The sequence below is a fragment of the Sorex fumeus genome, unplaced genomic scaffold (genome assembly GCF_029834395.1).
Source record: "Sorex fumeus unplaced genomic scaffold, SorFum_2.1 ptg000072l, whole genome shotgun sequence".
Lineage (NCBI taxonomy): Eukaryota > Metazoa > Chordata > Mammalia > Eulipotyphla > Soricidae > Sorex > Sorex fumeus.
In genome coordinates, this window is record NW_026606129.1 from 48,877,825 (window position 1) to 48,898,692 (window position 20,868).

General features: G+C 47.6%; 1 protein-coding gene across 3 annotated transcripts in view; it reads left to right on the plus strand.

Annotated features, from left to right (window-relative positions):
• Positions 1-8,060: 8,060 nt before the first annotated feature.
• The window catches only part of DHX30 (DExH-box helicase 30), a 36,691-nt gene continuing 23,883 nt past the window's right edge, over positions 8,061-20,868 (plus strand). Inside the window, exons 1-3 of one of the 3 annotated variants that reach the window (XM_056129160.1) lie at positions 8,061-8,176; positions 10,858-10,952; positions 15,744-15,798. In XM_056129160.1, the coding sequence (XP_055985135.1) occupies positions 15,771-15,798 (28 nt within the window). In that variant the 5' untranslated portion in view covers positions 8,061-8,176; positions 10,858-10,952; positions 15,744-15,770. Of the gene's footprint in view, positions 8,177-10,835; positions 10,953-15,743; positions 15,799-20,868 lie in introns of those variants that run through there. The other 2 variants (XM_056129161.1, XM_056129162.1) reach the window with 2 other exon arrangements.

Here is a 20,868-nt window from a genome sequence, read left to right on the forward strand (position 1 = left end):
GCAGTTCAGAGAACTCAATTTCTGGCTCCCCATAACCCCCGAGCCCCCTGCCTTAGCACTGGGTATAGGCCTGGTAGAGCCAAACATTGCCAGGTGCCCTCAAGTACTGCCAAGAGGGTCTCTGCTTCAAAGAAATAAGTTAGTGTGCCACTCAACAGGTCAACCTGTTTCTTTGCGGCAAGTGCGTCAGCAACCTGATGGTGACTTCAGGCTTCCTGATACCCCAAAATTGCCACTATGCCTCTGGCCAGACCCCAACAACTTGGGACTAAGTTTCCTGAGAAATTAAACGGCCAAAAGTTTTAGGTATATGGGAGTCACACCACAAACCACCTCCGCACAGCTATACAAGCTCATTAATTGGCTTCACTTCAGAGACCCGCAAATAAATCTCAAAGGAAATTGAAAGCAGGCCACTTAATTTATTAATGGCCATGATTCAGAGACTCACAAATGAATCTTGGAAGAGAGCAGCGCACCGCAGAGATGCCTCCGGACCTTAAATATGTGTGAAATTCTGGGCTGGAGTGATAGCACAGTGGGTAGGGTGTTTGTCATGCGTGTGGCCTGACCCGGGTTCGATTCGCAGCATCCCATATGGTCCACCGAGCACGGCCAGTAGTAATTCCTGAGTGCATGAACCAGGAGTAACCCCTGTGTATGGCTGGGTGTGACCCAAAAAGCAAAAACAAACAAAAAACAAACATAAAATGTGTGAGGAGGCTGGAGAGATAGCACAGCCGAACACCGCCAGGAGTAACTCCTGAGTGCAGAGCCAGGAGTAACCCCTGTGCATCGCCAGGTGTGACCCTCCCTCCCCCTCCAAAAAAGTGTGAAATTCTATCTTACCCAGTCAGTTTTTTTTTTTTTTTGGTTTTTGGGTCATACCTAGAAGTGCTCAGGACTTCTGCCTCTGTTCTCAGAGGTCACTCCTGGAGGACTTGGGGGACCATATGGGGTGCTGGGGATTGAACCTGGGTTGGCCACATGCAATGCAAGTGCTCTACCTCCTGTATTATTCCCCTGGTCCCTAACCAGTCAGTTTCATTCACTTCTTTTGTTTTTAGGTCTTACCCAGGGGTTCTTACGTGACTGTGCAATGACAGGGATCAAACCTGAGGATCTTGGGGCTGGAGTGATAGTACAGCAGGTAGGGCATTTACTTTGCACACAGTTAACTTGGTTTTGATCCCCAACATACCATATGGGCCCCTGCGCCCCAGTAGGGGTGATCCCTGGGCTCAGAGCTAAGAGTAAGCCCTGATTACCACCAGGTGAGGCCCCCCGAGCAAACAAATAAAAGTCTGTATCAGGGCTGGGGAGATAATACAGTTGAGTGAGGCACTTGTTTTGCATTCTACTAACCCAGGCTCAATCTCTGGTATTTCATATGGTCCACCAAGCCCAGTCAGGAGTGATCTCTGAGCACAGAGCCAGGGGAGAGCCCTGAACTCAACCAGATGAGGCTCCCAAAACAAACCACCACCTCCCACAAAATAGAAGAAAAGACTGTATCAGAGGTGAGGATGTAGTTCAGCAGCAGAATGCAGCCTCGCATGTGTGAGATCCCGGATTTGTTTCTTCTGTGTTTTGATTTAAAAACTAGCACTGCAGGGGCTGGAGAGATAGCACAGCGGGTAGGGCGTTTGCCTTGCACGCAGCCAACCCGGGTTCGATTCCCAGCATCCCATATGGTCCCCTGAGCACCGCCAGGAGCAACTCCTGAGTGCAGAGCCAGGAGGAACCCCTGTGCATCGCCAGGTGTGACCCAAAAAACAAAACAAAACAGAAACAAACAAAAAGTAGCACTGCATAGTGATAATAATAATAGTAACAATAATAATAGAGTACAGGAATTAAGGCAATTTAAAATTATTTATTTACATTAATGCACCATAATTTGCATACTTATTCATAGTTGTTTCAGGTGTACAAAATGTTCCAAGAGGAATCCCACCACCAGTGCTGACTTCCCTCCATCAGCGACCCCAGGTTCCCTCTCACCACTGACCTGCCTCTTTGACAGGACATTTTTAAGTTTGGTGTTTGCAGTTTGCAGTTTGGATCTCATGCTCATAGTGTTGGCTCTGTGGTTTATATATATACATGTCCCTCTCTACCCTTCTCCCACTTCCCACCCCTGCCCACGTCACCCATGTGCTAGAGGCCCAGACCCTTGCCTGTTACCTCTCAACCATCTCCTCTTACTTCTCCACCTGTTTATTTCCTTCCTGCCCTTCCCATTCCTATAACCTAGGGTTAAGGGTAATCTGGGTATCCCCCACTTTGATACCTTACATTCCCTCCTCCAGGTATTCTTCTCTATGCTACAAATAAATGAGATCATTCAGTTTTTGTCCTTCAAAGCACTTATCTCACCTGAAGCTAACCCAGGTTCAGTACTCGCGGTGTATGGGTCCCTGAGAACCACCAAGGGTCACTACTGAGCACACAGCCATGAGTAGTCCTTAAACAGTGATGGGTGTGGCCCAAAATTTAAATAAATAGGGGTCAAAATTTAAATAAATAGAGACAGTACAGCAGGCAGGCCACTTGACTAGCACACCCCTGACAGGTGCTTAATCCCTAGCACCCAAAATAGTCCTCCAAGCACTGTAAGAAGTGATCCCTGAGCACAGAGCCAGGAGTAAGCCCTGAGCACCGTTGGGTGTGTATCACCCCCCGCAAAAAAAAAAAGTTGGGGCTGGAGAGATAGCACAGGGGGTAGGGCGTTTGCCTTGCACGCAGCCGACCCAGGTTCGATTCCCAGCATCCCATATGGTCCCCTGGGCACCGCCAGGAGTGATTCCTGAGTGCAGAGCCAGGAGTAACCTCTGTGCATCGCCGGGTGTGACCCCCCCAAAAAAAAAGCAAAAAAAAAAGTTATTTGGGGGCTGGAATGATAGTACAGCAAGTAGAGTGCTTGTCTTGCACATACAGCTGACCCAGATTTGATCCCCAGGACCCCAGATGATCCTGAGTGCAGATTTAGGAGTAAGCTCTGACCACAGCTGGTATGGGCCAAAAACAAACAAAATAAGTATTTGGAATGCTCCACTTGTGTGTTTACCCAGTGCTTCCTCTATGTTTTGATTAAAAAAAAAACTTTTTTGGAGGGGAGTACATCTGAACTTGAGTCTTATCCACTATATCTACAGTTCAATTTGTCTGTTTTGGGGCCACGCCTGGGGGTATTCAGGGATCACTCCTGGCAGAGCTGGAGTAACCATATGCGGTTCTAGGGACCAAACCAGGTTGTCAGATGCAAGCAAGTTCCCATTTATACTTATAATAGTTTAGGTAGTTACAAGTGATAAAATTTATGATGTGAATATGCAAATTCCTATCTTCCACCACGACCAAAGAAATGTCCTCACCCTTCCACCTCTGTCCTTTCATCTCTTCTAGTCTGGTCTTTCCCCACATGCTTCTCACTGTTCAGTAATTGGTTTTGTATTCCAGTGCCTAGTGTTTGTCATTGTGCAGTACAGCCTATTCTGTTTTTTTCTTGGGGGGGTGGGAGGTGGGGAGGCACACTCCTGGTAATGCTCAGGGTTTACTTCTGGCTTTGTACTCAGGAGTCATCGTTAGGGGTGCTCAGGGAACCATATGGGATGCCGGAGGTTGAGCCTGGGCCGGCCATGTGCAAGGCAAGCTCCCTACATGCTGTTCTATCACTTCAGCCCCTGTCTATTCTCATTCTGGTTTTCTGTGTTATGAAGATGAGAGAGATCATTGATTTGAAATTTGTTCTCTTTTTTCCTCATCTCTTTGCTGTTCAGAAGAATCTTCCTTTGAAGCTGGAAGCATGTTTTTATCATTTAACATTCACATTTCAAACAATTTGTTTGAAGCTAAAAATCGTCACTTTCTCCAATGCCCAAGTTTCTTTTTTTGGTTTTTGTTTTTGGGCTACATCCAGTGATTCTCAGGGGATATTCTGGGTTTTGTGCTCAGAAGTGGCCTCTGGAGGCGCTGGGGGACCACACATGCTACCAGGGATTCGAATCTCAGTATACAAAGCCAGTGCTTTAACCTCTGTATTATGTCTCTGGTCCCTGTGTTTTTCAATTATGTGCATAATCCTTCCAGTCATCCTGGCCCAGATCACAGTCATTTCTTCACACCTTTGTTCAGGGGTTGGTCCTGGCATTCTATAAACATCCTTTTACTCCACTGCTGTGCCTAGTTTAATTTCCTCATTCCCTCTCCTCTGATATCTTAGCTTTTATTTTTCCAGCCAATTCTACCCTTACACTTCCAAAATTGCCTTCTGAACATACAGCAGTTATCTGTCCTACTTAAAACTGTAAAAATAAATATTGCTTTCAAACAAAGTTAAAATCCTAAGGGCCAGGAGATGGTACAGGCTTAAGGCATCTGCTTGCATATGGTGGACTCCTGTTCAAATCCCCAGCACCATTTATGGTCCCTGGAGCACTGCCAGGACTGCACTCTTGAGTAGAGCCAGAAAAAGCCCCTCAGCATTATTTCCCTTCCCCTCCTAAAAGAAAATAAAAACCCCTGGGGAGCCAGAAAGATAGGACAGTGCGTAAGAAGCTTGCCTTGCATGTGGCCAACCCCGGGTTTGACTCCCAGCATCCCATATGTTTCCTCGAGTGAAGCCAGGAATGTTTCCAGGTGCAGAGCCAAGAGTATGCCCTGAGCATTGCCAGGTGTGGCCCAAAGAATAAAACAAAATTAAAAATCCCTTTAGAATGGCATCCCCAACTCCTATTTTTCTCTGCTATTGCTTATAAAACTCACATATCCAACCCTCTGGCAGCATGGAGCTAACACTCACTCACACACACACACACACACACACACACTCACAAATACACACATTAGTTTTGGGGTCACACCCCACAGTGCTCAGGGCTTACTCTTGGCTCTCTGCTCAGGGATCACTCCTGGTGGTGCTGGAGGTGGAAAGGGACCATACAGGGTACTGGGAATTGAATCCTGCTTGGTCACACAAGGCTAATGCTCTACAGCTTTAGCACCAAAGAATTCGCCCCCCACTGTATACGTCATCTCTAGCACTTAACCCTTTCTTTTAAATCTCTTGAGGGTAGGTTTGTTGTAATACCCACAGTCAGGATTTGCAACAACTATACAATTAACTATGTGCAGGGATTTTTCACAATATACTATATTGCCAATGCCCTACTCAGAATAGGACAGCATTATTCGAATGAATGCTTTTGCAAGCCCACTTTGTCTCTTTTTCTGAGGGGGAGGCACACCCGGGGTGCTCAGGGTTTACTGGCTCTGTGCTCAGAGGTTACTTCTTGTGGGGCTCTGGGGCCCCTACTGCGTTCCAGGAACCAACAGGGTCAGACGGGTTGAAATGCAAGTGCCTGACCCACTGTACTATAGCTCTGGTTCCCTTTTGTCCATCTTGAAAGAAAATAACATACTTGTTGCATTTTATTTTGTTCTGTTTTGGAGTGACTTTGGGGATGCTCAAGGGATGCTCCTGACTCTTAACTCTGGAATTAATCCTGGCAGTGCTCGTGGGAACACAGGGAATGCAGGAATGGAACCATGGTGGAACCACGGGCATGCCTGGTGCAAGGCAAGCAGCCTGCCTGCCCTCTGTACTATCTCACCAGTCCCTCCTGTTGCATTTGTTTGGGCAGAAAGAAGAGATATGACACTTATTTTCCTTTAAAAATTTTCTTTAATTGAATATCTGCGGGATAGACCATTACAAAGTTGTTCATGATTGAGTTTCAGTCATACAATGATCCAACACCCATCCCTCCACCAGTGTACATTTCCCACCACCAATGTCCCATTTTCCTCCCACCATCTTCAACTCCCCCTCCACTTCCCCCCACCCAAACCTGTTTCTATGGCAGGCACTTTTCTTCTTTCTCTCTTCTTTTGTGCATTATGGTTTGCGATACTAAGAGTATTAGTACTAAGTGGTCACTGTGTCATTGTGTTTGTTTGGGACGTTCAGTATTTTTATTGGTAAGGCAAGGCTGGTGTAGCTTTTTAAGTTGGGTAGCAGCTTTGGGGTGTGAATGTAACTGCCAAGGCTTCTGGAAGTACAGGGAGGTTGGGGGAAGTGGCCCATTTGGACACTGAGAAAACCTGGGAGATTTCAGTCACAAAACCCACATGCCAGCATTTTCAGTAGATTGTATCTTGGTGAGGTCCGTCCTGAGATAGTGGTGGCCGGCTAGGGATATAGCAGCAATTTTGGATTGTGGAAGCAAGTGGCTGCTGGGATGAGCTCTGCTTGGGCCAGAACCAGACTGATTAACCGACCTTTGATCTCTTTCAAGGTCTCTGGATCTCTGAAGCAAGGTTGATAAATGAGCTTCTATTGCTAAGCTGAAGGTGGTTTGTGCGCGTGGCTCCCACATACGTTTTTTTTTTCTTTTTGGGTCACACCTGGCGATACACAGGGTTTACTCCTGGCTCTGCACTCAGGAATTACCTCTGGAGGTGCTCAGGGGACCATATGGGATGCTGGGAATCAAATCTGGGTTGGTCGCGTGCAAGGCAAACACCCTACCTGCTGTGCTATTGTTCTGGCCCCATACCTAACTTTTAGCAATTTAATTTCTCGGGAAAACTGGTCCCAAGTCATTAGGGTCTGGTCAAAGGCACAGCGGCAATTCTGGGGTATCAGAAAGCTTGAAGACACCATCAGATTGCTGATTGATGTGCAAGCCCTGCCAGTACAGGTTGACCTGCTGCTGGCACTGCATCCCCCATGAGACTTGTTTTTCACATATACTGAATGGGCGATATTAAAAAAGAAAAAAAGGGGCTGGAGAGATAGCACAGAGGGTAGGGCGTTTGCCTTGCACGCCACCGACCCGGGTTCGATTCCCAGCATCCCATGTTCGGTCCCCTGAGCACCGCCAGGAGTAACTCCTGAGTACAGAGCCAGGAGTAACCCCTGTGCATGGCTGTGTGTGACCCAAAAAGCAAAAATAAATAAATAAAATAAAAAATAAAAAGCAAAGAAAAAATAACAGAATCGAATATTCTAGGGTTGGACCAGACACATGCTTTGCATGCAGGAGTCCCAGAGTAATTTCTGGCACTACATGGTCTCTCAGACCCTACTGGAAGTAGCACAGAATTGGGATCCACCCTATCTCCCACACAAAACAAAAGAGATCCTTGGTTTTTTTCTATTGTGAAATTCTCAACCTATGTCACGGTTAACACCCCTCCCGTCCGACCCTCCCCCCGCCCCCCTCCCCCTCCGCCGCTGTGGCCTTCTCAGGATTCCACAAACAAATACAGGAGCTTTACCTACTGCAGTGCATTACAGGAGGCAGACAACAATGATTTTCCCACTACAAGGGCGTGAGAGCTGGGGTATATGTGGGGGGCGGGAGCGGGATAGGGAGGCTCATCTCTCCAGGTTTGTCCAGCAGCGTTCTGACCTGTGGTCTTCTCGCCACCAAAAAGTGCCACCCCGTCCTTCTCCAAACACTGGACAATTTACAATGCGCCATCCCGTGGTTTTCTTGCTAACACTCTGAGGCAGAAATTCTCACCTTCCTAAAGGATCAGAAGATCCGAGAGCTGGAGAAGAGGCGTGGCAATGAGCCTCGGCTAGAAGGCGGGTGGGAGGCAGCAGCTAGCGCTGGGTTAAGACTCGCGATTCAGCCCTGACCCAGTATTTTCTTCACTTGCACCAGGAGGCGCAGGGTGGGCGTGCAGACACGGTTGGCTAGCCGTCCAGCTCTAGCTCTGCCGGACACTGTACGGAGGCGGGGCGGAGAGAAGCCGGGAGCTGCCCAGAGCCCCAACCCAGGCGATACTTACTCCGCTGAGGGCCCGCCCCTTTCCCGGCTTCCCCGGAAGTCCCTCCCCTGTCACGGCTCTAGAGGAAGTCCCGTCCCTTTCCCCGCGGCTGTTCGCGGCTTTGGGTTCCGCGGCGGGACTCCCGCTCTCGCCGCTCGATCGCCACTGCGAGCCCCAACGCCGCGGACCAACTGGATACACGCTGATACTCCGGGCGGACTCGGGAGGCGGATGCGGAAGCGCGCGGCCGGGAGCGCCGGGCCTCCGGCGGACTTCCGCTTCGGGACCCGGAAGAGGTCGCGCGGGCGCTTGTGGGAGTTGTAGTCCGTCGTGGTGGGGGGGGCCGCGGCTCATGCGCGGTGCACCGAGGCTTGTTTCACATCTGTAACAACAGGTGAATTGGGCTTTTAATTTTCCCCTTTCCTGCCCCTTTCAGGAACTTGCCGGGCCGGGGGTGGTCGGCGCTAGCAGGGACCCGCCGGCGTAGCGGAAAGCGGAACGGAGAAGTGGGCGGCCCGAGAGCAGGCCGGGCATCCTAGGCCTGCCCGGGAAGCCGGCCCGGCCGAGCCTGGGTAGCCAGGCCTCGGCCTGCCGTTGCCATGGAGCCGGGGCGGGGGCGGGAGCCAGACAGGTCCGCCGGGGCTGGCTTGGTAGCCAGGGGCTCAGCGGGGGCCGCGGGAGAGACCTCTTTATTGGCGCGAGGAGGCCTTTTCCTCAAGGGATGCTCCGTTTGTACGGGGCAAGGCCTGGAGGAAGACCTCGTAGTGCCCTGGGACCTTTGTCTGCTCCTCTGCTGCCTGGACCGACCGTCCAGAGACGGGCCCGGGTGCATTTTAGCTCCACGGTTTGCTCCCTTTTGCAACTACCGTGTCACTGGGGAGGCCAAGGGGTGAGGTATTCTTTGTTTGCTGGTGAGGGCTTGTCCCATTTCGCAGAGAAAGACCTAATGCATGTTGGGTCCTTTGTTTGCTGTGAACTGGAATCCCAAGGGTCCTCAGAAACCCCAGCCAAGAAGATGGCATCAGTATGCTGTCTAGCAGGGCCTCATGCAGCAATATTGGTTCCCTTAATGGTGATTTTACAAGGCAGAAAGAAGATGTTCCACTTTGCAACCCCAATCCATGGGCTTGCCATACACTGTAGCAGCAGGACTGCAGATTGCCTGTTACACACTTAACCTGACCTGGATTGCAAGTGGCCGGAGAGAAATAGGACATTGTCTGTTCGGTTCCCTTGCAGCATTTTTTATTAACCCTTTGTCACTGTGAATTTTGACTGTGTCATAATTCACACTTAAATCTCGGGAGTTGAAGTTTCTAGTCTTTCCTTGACATAGTAATTTATTATAGTGCTCTTTATTTTTGCAGCTATTTGAAGTGCAAATATATGATTTGCTACAATTTCTTCTTATGTAGAATATTTACTCTCCAAGTGTTTTAATTTATGTAACTGTGTTCCAGAGTTTATCAGTTGGGTCCTTCACATCCTTTTCGGTCTCTGAAGATGTCAGTATGAGCTCCCTCTCTCTCTCTCTCTCTCTCTCTCTCTCTCTCTTCCTTTTTCTTTTTGTTATACCTCGGCTCAGTGATTACTCCTGGCTCTGCACTCAGCGATCATTCCTGGTGGTGTTTGATGGGCCACATGGAATGTTGAGATTGGATCTGGGTTGACTGTGTGTAAGGCAAGAGCCCTACCTGCTGTATTACCTCTCTGGTTCCAAGAAATCTTATTTCAAAGAATGAACCATGGAACATTTAGACAATAGTATGATAGCATCGAAATAAGAAGAGTAGTGTAATACAGTCATGAAAAGCTTTGGTGCCCAGTATGTCACTGCAAATATCCATTTGGCCTGAGGCAACAATATAATCTTCTCCAGGTTGAGCAACTTTCTTTTGGGGGGCCTGGGAGGGCCAGATTCAGCAGTGCTCAAGGGTTACTACTGTCTCTGCACTCAGGGGTCATTCCTGGCAGGGCTCAGGGACCATATGTAGTGCTGGGGATCGAACCAGGTCAGCACATACAAGATGAGTACCCTGCCTGGTGTACCCATGCTGTATAACTTTCTCTGGGAAATCTTACTGTCTTCTCTGGAAAAGTTAAATTCATGGGGTTGCTGTAGCGATAGCACAGTGGGTAGGGTGTTTGCCTTGTGCGCAGCCAACCGGGCGGAGCCAGATTCGATTTCTCCACCCCTCTCGGAGAGCCCAGCAAGCTACTGAGAGTATCTCGCCCACACGACAAAGCCTGGCAAGCTACTCGTGACTTATTCAATATGCCAAACACAGTAACAACAAGTCTCAGGATGGAGATGTTACTGTGCCTGCTCGAGCAAATCATGAACAATGGGAGGACCGTGCTACCGTGCTACTGTGCAACTGTGCTACATAGATTGAGATAAAGTTTGTGGAAGAACTTTGTAAATTATAAAAATGATAATTAGGGCTGGAGGGATAGTTTAATGAACTGAGTGCATGCTTTGCAGGCAGACACAAAAAGGGGCCCAGTTTTGATCTCAGTACTCATGGTCCCCTGAGTACTGATCCGGAAGGAGTCTTGGAGCACCACTGAGTGTGGCTCAACAACAACAAGAAGGTGGTATTCAACATTTCATTGTTATTGTCCTGATTTTAGTTATTTTTATATTTAGTGGACTCCCAAGTATTACCAGGGACCACTCTGGTGATTCTTAACTAACCTGGCCATATGGTTCATTGTTAAGGGACCACCAAGGCCGCACCTGACAGTGCTGGTAGAGGGGGTAGGACTGCACCTGGTGGTGTTCAGTAGTGGCAGGCATGGTACCACTTAGAAGGTGCCTTAATCCCTGTGCTAGCAATCTGGCTCTTTTTTTAGGTATCTTACAGGTGCTGATGTAGCTCAGGTCACAATTTTGTGTTTAGTGTGAGTCATGAAAGATCTTGATATGAGACCAGTGTGTCCAGTTTATGCATTTCATGCCTCTAAACAGTACTTGTCCTTGTTGGAGTTAGTGAATGAATTTTAATGATCCAAAGCTCCTTTCTTCCTGTATGGTGGGGCTATCACCTTAGTGACCCGCATTGTACTCCCCAGGAGGAGGCCCAGCCTCGTGATGAGGAGTAGCAAGGAGAGAATTCAGCTTCAATTCAAAAGCCTACACAATCTGGGACTGGTCGTGCTCTCGTGAGGTAAGTTGGTTGAGACACACGTACAAAACAGATGTGGATCTCATACTGGAGCCACAGTGCAAAGTGAGGCCAGGTGTTCTGGCCATTTGTGACTGGGAAGAAAGTCATCATTCAAGAAACCTTTTTTAAATTAATATATTGGGGCGGGGGTGGACCACACCTAGCAGTGCTCAGAGCTTATTCCTGGCTCTCGAATCAGGGATCACTTTTTTTGAGGGGGATATTTTGGGTCTCACCTGGTGGTGCTCAGGGTTTACTCCTAGCAGGCTTGGGGGAACCTATGGGGTGCGAGGTATTGAAGCCAGTTTGGCCTTGTGCAAAGCAAGTACCTGTACTACTTGCTGTACTATCGCTCCGACCCCAGGGATCACCTATGGGGACCAAATGGGATTTTCAGCTACATGCAAGGCAAGTACCCTGTCCTCTCTACTATCTCTCTGGCCCCAAAAGTTATCTCTTTGTTTTTGTTTTTTGTGACACACCTGTCGTGCTCAGGGCTTATTACTGGCTTTGAGCTTAGGAATCACTCCTAGCAGGCTCAGGGGACCATAATGGGATGCTGGAAATGAATCTGTCGTCCCTGTGCAAGGCAAGCATCCTGTCCACTGTCCTATCACTCTGGACCAATCTTTAAATTATTAACAGAAAGTTCTGGATAATTTTTTGGGTGGCAGTCCTCTCAGGTAATGCACAGGAGGTCTGGGGCCTATTCCAGTAGATACTTGGGTCTCTAAGGTTCAGTGCTTAGATCTGGTGATGCTAGAAACTGCCAGGACTATACCTAAAGGTGCTGGAGGGGCAGGGCATGTAGTGGCAGAGATCAGACTTAGATCCTTAAACATGTGAAACCGGCATTTTTTGTGGGGTGAGGGGGGCCACCTCTAGGACTTATTCCTGACTCTGTCCTCAGGGATTATTCCTGGCAGTGTTTGCGGGAGGGCGACCCTATGTGGTACAGGTGAGCTGCATGCAAGGCAAGCATTTTACCCACCATAAGATCTAATAAATATATATTTAAAAATTTTATTTTAGGGACTGGAGTAATAGCACAGCAGGTAGGGCATTTGCCTTGCATGCAGCCAACCCAGGTCCAATTCCCAGCATCCCATATGGTCCCTTGAGCACTGCCAGGGGTAATTCCTGATTGCAGAGCCAGGAGTAACTCCTGTGCATCGCCGGGTGTGACCCAAAAAGAAAAAAAAATTTTATTTTCAAAGAGTTGTTAGCAATAATTGATTACTTTCAATATTTCAACATCAGTCTCACCACCATTACACTTTCCCACCACCATTATTTCGAGTTTTTCTACCACTACCCAAGCATGCCCCAAAGGCAGATGCTAAATAATTTATTAATAAATATATATATATGTATATTTGTGTGTGTGTGTGTGGTTTTTGGGCCACATCTGGAGGTGCTCAGGGCTTACTTCTGGCTCTGCACTCAGGAATTACTCCTGGAGGGCTTGGGGAACCACATGGGGAGCAAAGGATTGAAATGGGGAATGGGGTCTGCCTTGTGCAAGGCTAGTGCCCTACCTGGTTTGCTGTTGCACAGGTTCCTAAATGGTTTAGATTTTTTTTTTTTTTTGCTTTTTTTGGGTCACACCCGGCAATGCACAGGGGTTACTCCTGGCTCTGCACTCAGGAGTTGCTCCTGGCAGTGCTCAGGGGACCATATGGGATGCTGGAAATCGAACCCGGGTCGGCGGCCGCATGTAAGGCAAATGCCCTTCCCGCTGTGCTATCTCTCCAGCCCCTAGATTTTCTTTTTTTTTTTTTTTTAATTAGAATCTTGTGATGGAGAGAGAGTGCAGATAGGACAAAGATTAAAGCACCTGCTTTCCATGCAGCTCTGGTCAGGACAGTGGTTCAGATTTTTAAATTTTTTAAATTTTTTAATGGTTCAGATTTTGGTACCATATATGGGACCAGAGCACCATGAGGTGGGGACGTGTTATTATCTCAAGTAAAACCCATTTTAATTTGGTTAGACAGAATCTATAGAAAGTGAATGTAACAACATTTTTTTCTTGAGTTGACTTTTCGGCCCTATCTGGATATACTTATGGTTTTTCCTGGCTCTGTGCTGAGCAGTGAATCCTGGCAGATCTTAGGAGAAGACCATATGTGATGTCCAGGACTTAAATTAGGGGCCTTGCTGCCACTACCACATGCCTTGCTGCCTGTTCTATCCTTTCAGACCCTAGAATGTACCTTCTTGGGTTTTTATTTTTATTTTTTCTTTTTTGGGTCACACCTGGCGATGCTCAGGGATTACTCCTGGCTCTGCACTCAGAAATTACTCCTGGTGGTGCTCGGGGCACCATATGGGATGCTGGGAATGGAATCCAGGTCGTCTGCGTGCAAGGCAAATGCTCTCCCTGCTGTGCTATTGCTCCAGCCCCTCTTTATTTTTTTGGGGGGAGTCACACCTGACAATGCTCAGGGGTTACTCCTGGCTCTGCACTCAGGAATTAGCCCTGGTGGTGCTTGATGCCAGGGATTAAACCTCAGTAGAGGCTGATCATCTGTGCTATCGTTCAGGCCCCTTGAATGTAACTTTTTGTTTTCAACCACACATTCTGGTGCTCAGGGTTTGTTTCTGACTCTGCTCCTGGATCACTCCTGGTGGGCTTGGGGGACCATTTGGGGTGACAGGGAATAAACCCGGGTCAGCTGCATGCTTGGAATGCCTACCTGCTATACTGTCTCTCCAGCACCATATTGTAACCTTTTTACAGTAAATGTTTTCACTGTTGATATTGACGTTTTCTCTCTGAGCAACCATACCCTATTGACTGAAATTCCCAGCATCACCAGGGGAGAGGAGACCATTTGGACAGACAGCTAGGAACGTAAAAGACTTCCCCACAGGTCTACTCCCCCCACCTCTCCCTCCAGTCTTCCCACAATTTGGGAATGAATAAATGGTAACAGCAGGAGTGTAGACCACATTAGACTTTAAGTAAAATTAGATATTATCCTGATTTCTTAAACACTGTGTAAATGTTTTTAAACTAAGGTGACATGGTGTAACTGCACCTAACTCGGGGGTACTACATTATGACAAACTTTTTCATTCCTTGGCCCTTCCCTTCCCTCTGTTGCTGTCATGGCTGTGCTGGCGGGGGTCACTTAATTTCTCATGAGCTGTGGTCTCTGCTGGGGTCCTGCAGCAGTCACGGGGCTTGTATTCTCAGCTGCGGCGCTAGGAATGCTACATCATCAAGGACATCTACAAGTATGATTTTGGTTTTTTTGGTTTGTTTTGGGACCACCCCTGGTGGTACTGAGGGCTTAGTCCTGGCTCTGTGCTCAGAGGTCACTGCTGGTGGGCTTGGTGGACCATATGTGGTGCTGAGATTAAATTCACATCAGCCACCAGCAAGGCAAGTGTCTTTCCTGCTATACTATACCTTGGCCCCTATATTTGGAATGTTTTTTGAAAGCAAAATTGTCATGCAGGGATGTTTGTAGTTCAGTGATGGAATTCTTGCCTTGCATATGTGAAGGCCTGGGTTTGATCCCACAGAAAATGAAACCAAATCAACAACAAAAAAAAAAACACAGCAAAAGCAATAGAGGAGAGCAGAATTCTTAAGAAAAAGATAAATGAAAATTGTTAAATAAAGTGTTTTGTGTATATGCACATTTTAATTTCTAGGTCTATTTCTCAGTTACATGTTATTAATTAAATGAGCAAATGTACCAAATTTTTTGGCCCACAGTGGAAGCTGATATTGTTATTTTATAGAGAATGTCACAGAAAGCATTTTATTTTTAGTCACTATCTTTTTTTTTTTTTTTTTGCTTTTGGGTCACACTTGGCATTCATTGCACAGGGGTTACTCCTGGCTCATGCACTCAGGAATTACTCCTGGCGGTGCTCGGGAGACCATATGGGATGATGGGAATCGAACCTGGGTTGGCCGCATGCAAGGCAAACACCCTACCCGCTGTGCTATTGCTCCAGCCCCAGTCACCATCTTGTCTTTGATATTGTCAGTCAAGACTCATTTGCTGGGAGCTTGAATCAGTCATCAGTTCCTTTCCTGATGTTGGAGGAGAAAGTAAGTAAAATTTACTTCATCCTAAAAATCCTAGGGAAACCAAAAATCTGGTGATGAGGTGGAAATAGAGGATGAAATGGATTCTTTGTGGTTTAGCAAGGTCTGGGAGGTTAGGACTGAGGAAAGAAGGAAGCTCTTCATTAGCCAGACACTGAAGGGCTGGAGTGGTAGTACAGTGTGTGTAAGGCATTTGCCTTGCATGCAGCTGACCTAGGTTTGATACAGTCATCCCATGTGGTCCCTGGAGTTCACCAGGGATAATTCTTGTGTGCAGAGCCAGGAGTAATTCCTGAGCATCGTCAGGTGTGGCCCCCAAACACAAGAGCATGACACTGAGACCTGGGGCTGGAGTAATAGCACAGCGGGTAGGGTGTTTGCCTTGCACGCGGCCAACTTGCGTTCAACTTCCAACATCCCATATGGTCCCCTGAGCACCACCAGGGGTAATTCCTGAGTGCAGAGCCGGGAGTAGCCCCTGGGTATCGCTGGGTGTGACCCAAAAAGGAAAACAAGAAAGAAAGAAAAGAAAAGACACTGAGACCTCTAGTTACACTTGATTGGAGAGGGCAGCTGTCTTTTCAGACTTCAAGCGGCCGTTGGAGGCTCATGCGTGAAGAGCTTCATCTTGCTCATCTGGACACTGCTGTCTCTGTCTCACTAAATTCTCTGTGGTTCTCGGATCTAGAGTATTAACCATTACCTCTCTGCTTCCTTCGTAGGATTACAGCTTTCTCTCCTGGCCAGAAATGTTCAGCCTGGACTCATTCAGAAAAGGTAAAAAATGTAACCCTGTTTGCATCCTCATGTCCTTCCCCACTTCCCCACAGTAGCGAAGGCTGTGAAAATTCTTCACCTGTGAGTAGTGAGTCCTCTTTGACCCTCTCTTTGGGGAACTCTCCAGAGAGTCCTCTCTCAGCCTCTCTGTTGTGTAGAATCATAGCCTGTGCCACTGTTTGCTGGGGCAGTTGTTCCATTTGCCACCCCTCCCTGTATCAGATGTCTTGTCCACCTATTCACGGCTTATAGAGATGCTCCCTGTTTCTTTCTAGGGAGTTTCACACCATTTCCTCCATGCACCTCTCTGGGTTCTGTCAATGAAGTGCAATCTCTCCTCACTCCCCTCTTTTCTCATAGTCATGCAGGTGCTTTTCTGTGTTTAGTACATTGAAGTAAATTCTCATGCTGGAGCGATAGTACAGTGGGTAGGGTGTTTGCTTTGCGCACGGCTGACCCGGGTTCGATTCCCAGCATCCCATATTGTCCCCCGAGCACTGCCAGGAGTAATTCCTGAGTGCAAAGCCAGGAATAACCCCTGAGCATCGCCAAGTATGACCAAAAAAAGAAAAAAGAAAATCACGAATTCTTTGCCCTAGGGCCTTTTATGCTCTTCTATACTTTCTGGCCCAGCATTTTGCACATGATAGGCCTGAGTGGAACTTCAGCAGAGGTGGAGTGAGTCACTGTGATATTAGTGATCTCAGAGACCGAGGCAAGTCTTGAAAGCAGTGCTCTCCAGCAGATGGGTGTGAGGGTTGCATTAGCAATGGCATGAGTAGAGGGAAGCATTAAGAATTTCTAGTGTCAGTGACTGGAGTAGTAGTACAGTGGGGAGAGCTTGTCAGGTTCCATCCTCAGCATCCCATATGGCTCTCTGAGCCCCACTGGGAGTGATTCCAGCACAGAGCCAGGAGAGCCCTGAGCTGCAACAGATGTGGCCCAAACACCAATAAATAAATAAATAAATATAAAATAAAACTGATATCAGATCCCAGAGGACTTTGGATAGCTTAGATAAAAAAAAATGATTTTTTCTCCTTAATTAAGGGAGTAAAGAATAATAGGCCTGCTACCTTTTTGTTTGTGTCTTGGTGCCACATCCCAAAGGTTCTTGATGTTTGCTGCCAGCTCCGTGCTCAGGGTCAACCCTGACTGTGCCTGGGGGCCCTAGAATGCCTGGGTTTGAACTGGGCCCCTGAAAGCAGCACCTGCATGCAGCTCATGGAGCTTTTTCTCTGGGCCAAGGCTGGTTCCTTTGAAGTCAGCCATGAGCCTCCTGTCTGAGCATATTTTCTTTTTACATATGCGTTTGTTTTTTATTTTGGGGACACTCTCCAGCGGTGCCCAGGAGCTCAGATGCTGGTGATCTCAGTCAGTTGTGCGGGCCTGACAATTTAGTGCCAGTGATGCAGTGCAGCACTGGATTGGTGATACGGGTTTCACCGGCAGTGCTTGGGATCTTGTTGTACGGGGGGCCCAACTCAAGGCCTGCCCCATGCTCTCTAGCCCTTTGAGTTATCTCCCTGGTGAATACGTTTCACAAAGGCCTTGAAAAGCTAGTGATTGTGGGGATCTATCTGTGTCTACAAGTTTCATTCCTAGGAGACGTGGAAACCCTTGGCCAAATGCTGCCCCATGTGAGCCATCAAGTGGGGCCAAGAGAGCCACACACACCAGGGTTCCGAGCGGCCCTTCCCTGCCTCGCTTGCTTTCAGCCACTCCATCTGTTATTATGGCAGTTGAAAAAAATTATCACTACTGTCCTACATTTGTGGGCTAACTATCTGGAAAAGGGAAACATTGAATTTGAGATTAGTGTGGACAGCACATTTAAGTTGATAACTGAGTATTTTATGTTTTGTGTTTGTCTGCTAATCAGTGGGTTTTGTTGGCCACCTACTTGTAAGAGTTGGATGAAAAAGATTCTCTTGTGGTGGGAGTGTTTGAACAAACAGCACTCTCTCTGGAGAGATGGAGACCCCAATAAATTTGTCCTCTAACATGACAGGTACCAGGTGAGAGTATTGGGGCAGAATTCCTTAGTAGCATTTTTGGGGGCGCTACGCCCAGTGATGCTCAGGGCTTACTGCTGGTTCTGCACTCTGGGATCACTCCTGACAGGGCTCGGGGATCACATGGGGTGCCGAGGATTGAACCTGGGACAGCTGTGTGCAAGACAAGTGCTCTACCCATTGTACTATCTCTCCAGACCCCCTAGTAGCATTTGTTACTTAATTTTTTTTCGATGGGGTGGTTTGTTCAGGAGACTCCTGGAGGTGATGTTAGCAGTCAGATTAGCAGAGGCAGTGTGGACTCCCTGCACACAAGTTTCACTTCAACCCTCTCCCTCGCTGGCTCAGGAGGCCTGAGCGGGAGACAGAGCCTCTGTACCTCCATTTCTTCACGATTTGAGTAGACCATGTTATCATACCTTCTCATCAGGTATTTCCAAGGATCAGATGAGGGAATACCCTTGACTAGGTTAGAACATGGAAAACTCACTTTTATACACTGGATAGTAATTATTATTATTATCATTTTTATTATTTTGGGGGTTGTTTTAGGCCACACCTAATGTTATGCAGGGGCCTGGCTGGGTGTTTGGAGTTGATTCTGGTGGAGCTCAGGAGACCATGCAATACCAGAGATTAAAATCAAGACTCCTGAATGTAAAGTGAGCACTCTAGACCTTTGAGCACAGTCCGAGCTCATTATCCCTGTTGTTATTATTTGGTGGGGGGTGAGGAGGCTGGGCCACACCCAGAGGCGCTCAGAGCTTACTCCTGGCTCCATACTCAGGGATCAGTCCTGGAGGGCTTGGGTGATCATATGGAGTGCCAGGGATAGAACCTGGGTCAGCCATGTGCAAGACAAGTGCATGCTTTGCATTTAGGATTCTTGAGTTCAATCCCTGGCATCGCATGGTCTCCTGAGCGCCACCAAGATAAACCCCCAAACACCCAGCCGGGAGTGGCCCCTGCACAATACTAGGTGTCGCCGAAAACACCCCTCAAAATAGTAATAATAATGTTTATTGTCCAGTGTATAAAAGTGAGTTTTCCATGTTCTAATCACTATACTATATAGCTTGGCCCCCTAGTCCTTGTAAGTAGCCTTAAGACATGGTAAGTATTATTTGGGACCTTGCTTTCCATACAGGAAAGCATCATATCCTTTTTCTTTTCTTCCTTTTTTTTTTTTTTGGTGTCATTAGGAATCAAACCTTGGGCCTCATAGGGTGAGTGCTGTACATATTGCTGAGCTCTATCCTCAGTGCCAAGCTTCTTCACTTTAGCAACATCATTTTATTCTGAGTTCTCAGGAAAATCTATTGATCAGGAAGAGTTACCGCCATGGGTTGGAAAGATCATATAAGAGTTGCACTTGCATTGCATGCAGGAGCCCTGGATTCAATCTTTGGCACCCCAGATGGTCCCCCAAGGACTACTAGGCTTGATCCCTGAGCACAGAGTCAGGAGTAATCCCTGAGCACTGCTACTGTGGCCTGAAAAACAACAAAGCAAAACAAAAAGAATTTCCACCTTGACCGTTCATCTTCAAACAAACCCTTCTTTCCCTCGCTTCCTGACTATGGTCTAAATATTACTGTTACCTTTGGTTTGCATCATGATCTTGGCAATTGGTCATGTGTGGCCTTTTGACACTTTTATTGTCATAGAACACTATTCTTTTCTTGTGGGGGAGGAGGGTAGCACACACCTAGGTGTACTCAGGGGGTACTCCCAGCTCTGACTCAAGGGTCACTCTTGGGAGTGCCCAGGACTAGGCTGTACCAGAAATTGAACCCAGGTTCCTGCATGCAAAGTGTGCACCCCAGCCCTTTATGCTACCTCCCAGTCCTAAATATACATTTTTTGGTGTATGGCGTGGGATGGAACCCAAGCCTCCCACATGCAAAGCATTGCACTCTTAATTCTTTTTCCTATCTCCGGACCCTGTTCTTCATCTCTTAGGAAGTTTTTTTCTTGTTTCGGTTTGGGGATTGTTCCTGAATCAAGGCTTGAGGGTCACTCCTACAGTGGTTGGAGGACCACACATTGCCAGGGATTGGTCCTAGGGCTCCTGCATGCAAAGGAGTACTCTAGCCTGTGTCTCCCTGGTCTCAAGAGATTACAAGCTCCTAGTGTGGCATGAATCTTGAAAATTACATAAAATGGTGTATAGCTTGGGGCTTCTGAGTTAGACTGGCCTGAGTTTGAATGTGGTCTCCCCTAATCTTAGCAGGGGACCCTAACCTGTTTCTAGTTCCTCTCTTCAGGGGTACGTGGGAGATTAGAGGCAGTGTAGGAAAAGTGCTTGACTCTGCTCTGTCCCTAGCCCTGAGTCTTGAGTGGGGCAGGCCCTGTGTCAGTGTATTCTGTGGCCTGCAGCCGATTCTGCTGAAGAGCGTCGGCCTGGCGCTGGCAGGTAATGCAGGATGGCTGCAGTCTGAGCACCTCCTGGCTGTGGGACACCAGGTGGAAACAGCTGTGTTTCAGAGATATTTCTGGAACTCGGACTGAGCCCCAGTGAGATGTGCCATTTGATAGCTTGGCTGGTGATGGCTGTAACGATTTCCTGCAGCATTGTGGATCATGGCCACTAGGCCTGTGGCTACCCTTCTTCCTCCGGAAGTAATGCAACAGAACTGCCAACACTTCCCAAATAAAGTGTTTGTGTGCCTGGTAAATGACCTGTTATTGCCTTTGCCAGTATCTTAACACAGGTTTCTTGTCTCTCAGCTGCAATGCCATCAGAATCAGGCCCCCCAAAGCAAGCTGAATCTTTTACAGTGAGCACAATACTTTGAAAAACACTGGATGAACAGCAAGACTGTGCAATTTTCCTCCAGTTCCGTGGCCAGAAGAAGGCTGAGTGATGTTTTTGTGGGATTGTGACATCTTTACCTCGAATTGCTGAAAATGCTTAATGAAATAATAAGTAACCGTGAAATCATTTATGATTTTTATTTTTTATTTTTTGAATCCAGTCTTCTTGGAGAGGAGTGAGGACCCTCCTCAAACATGAACAGAAAGGTTGAACTGGTTATTTCCAACCTTAGTTTCA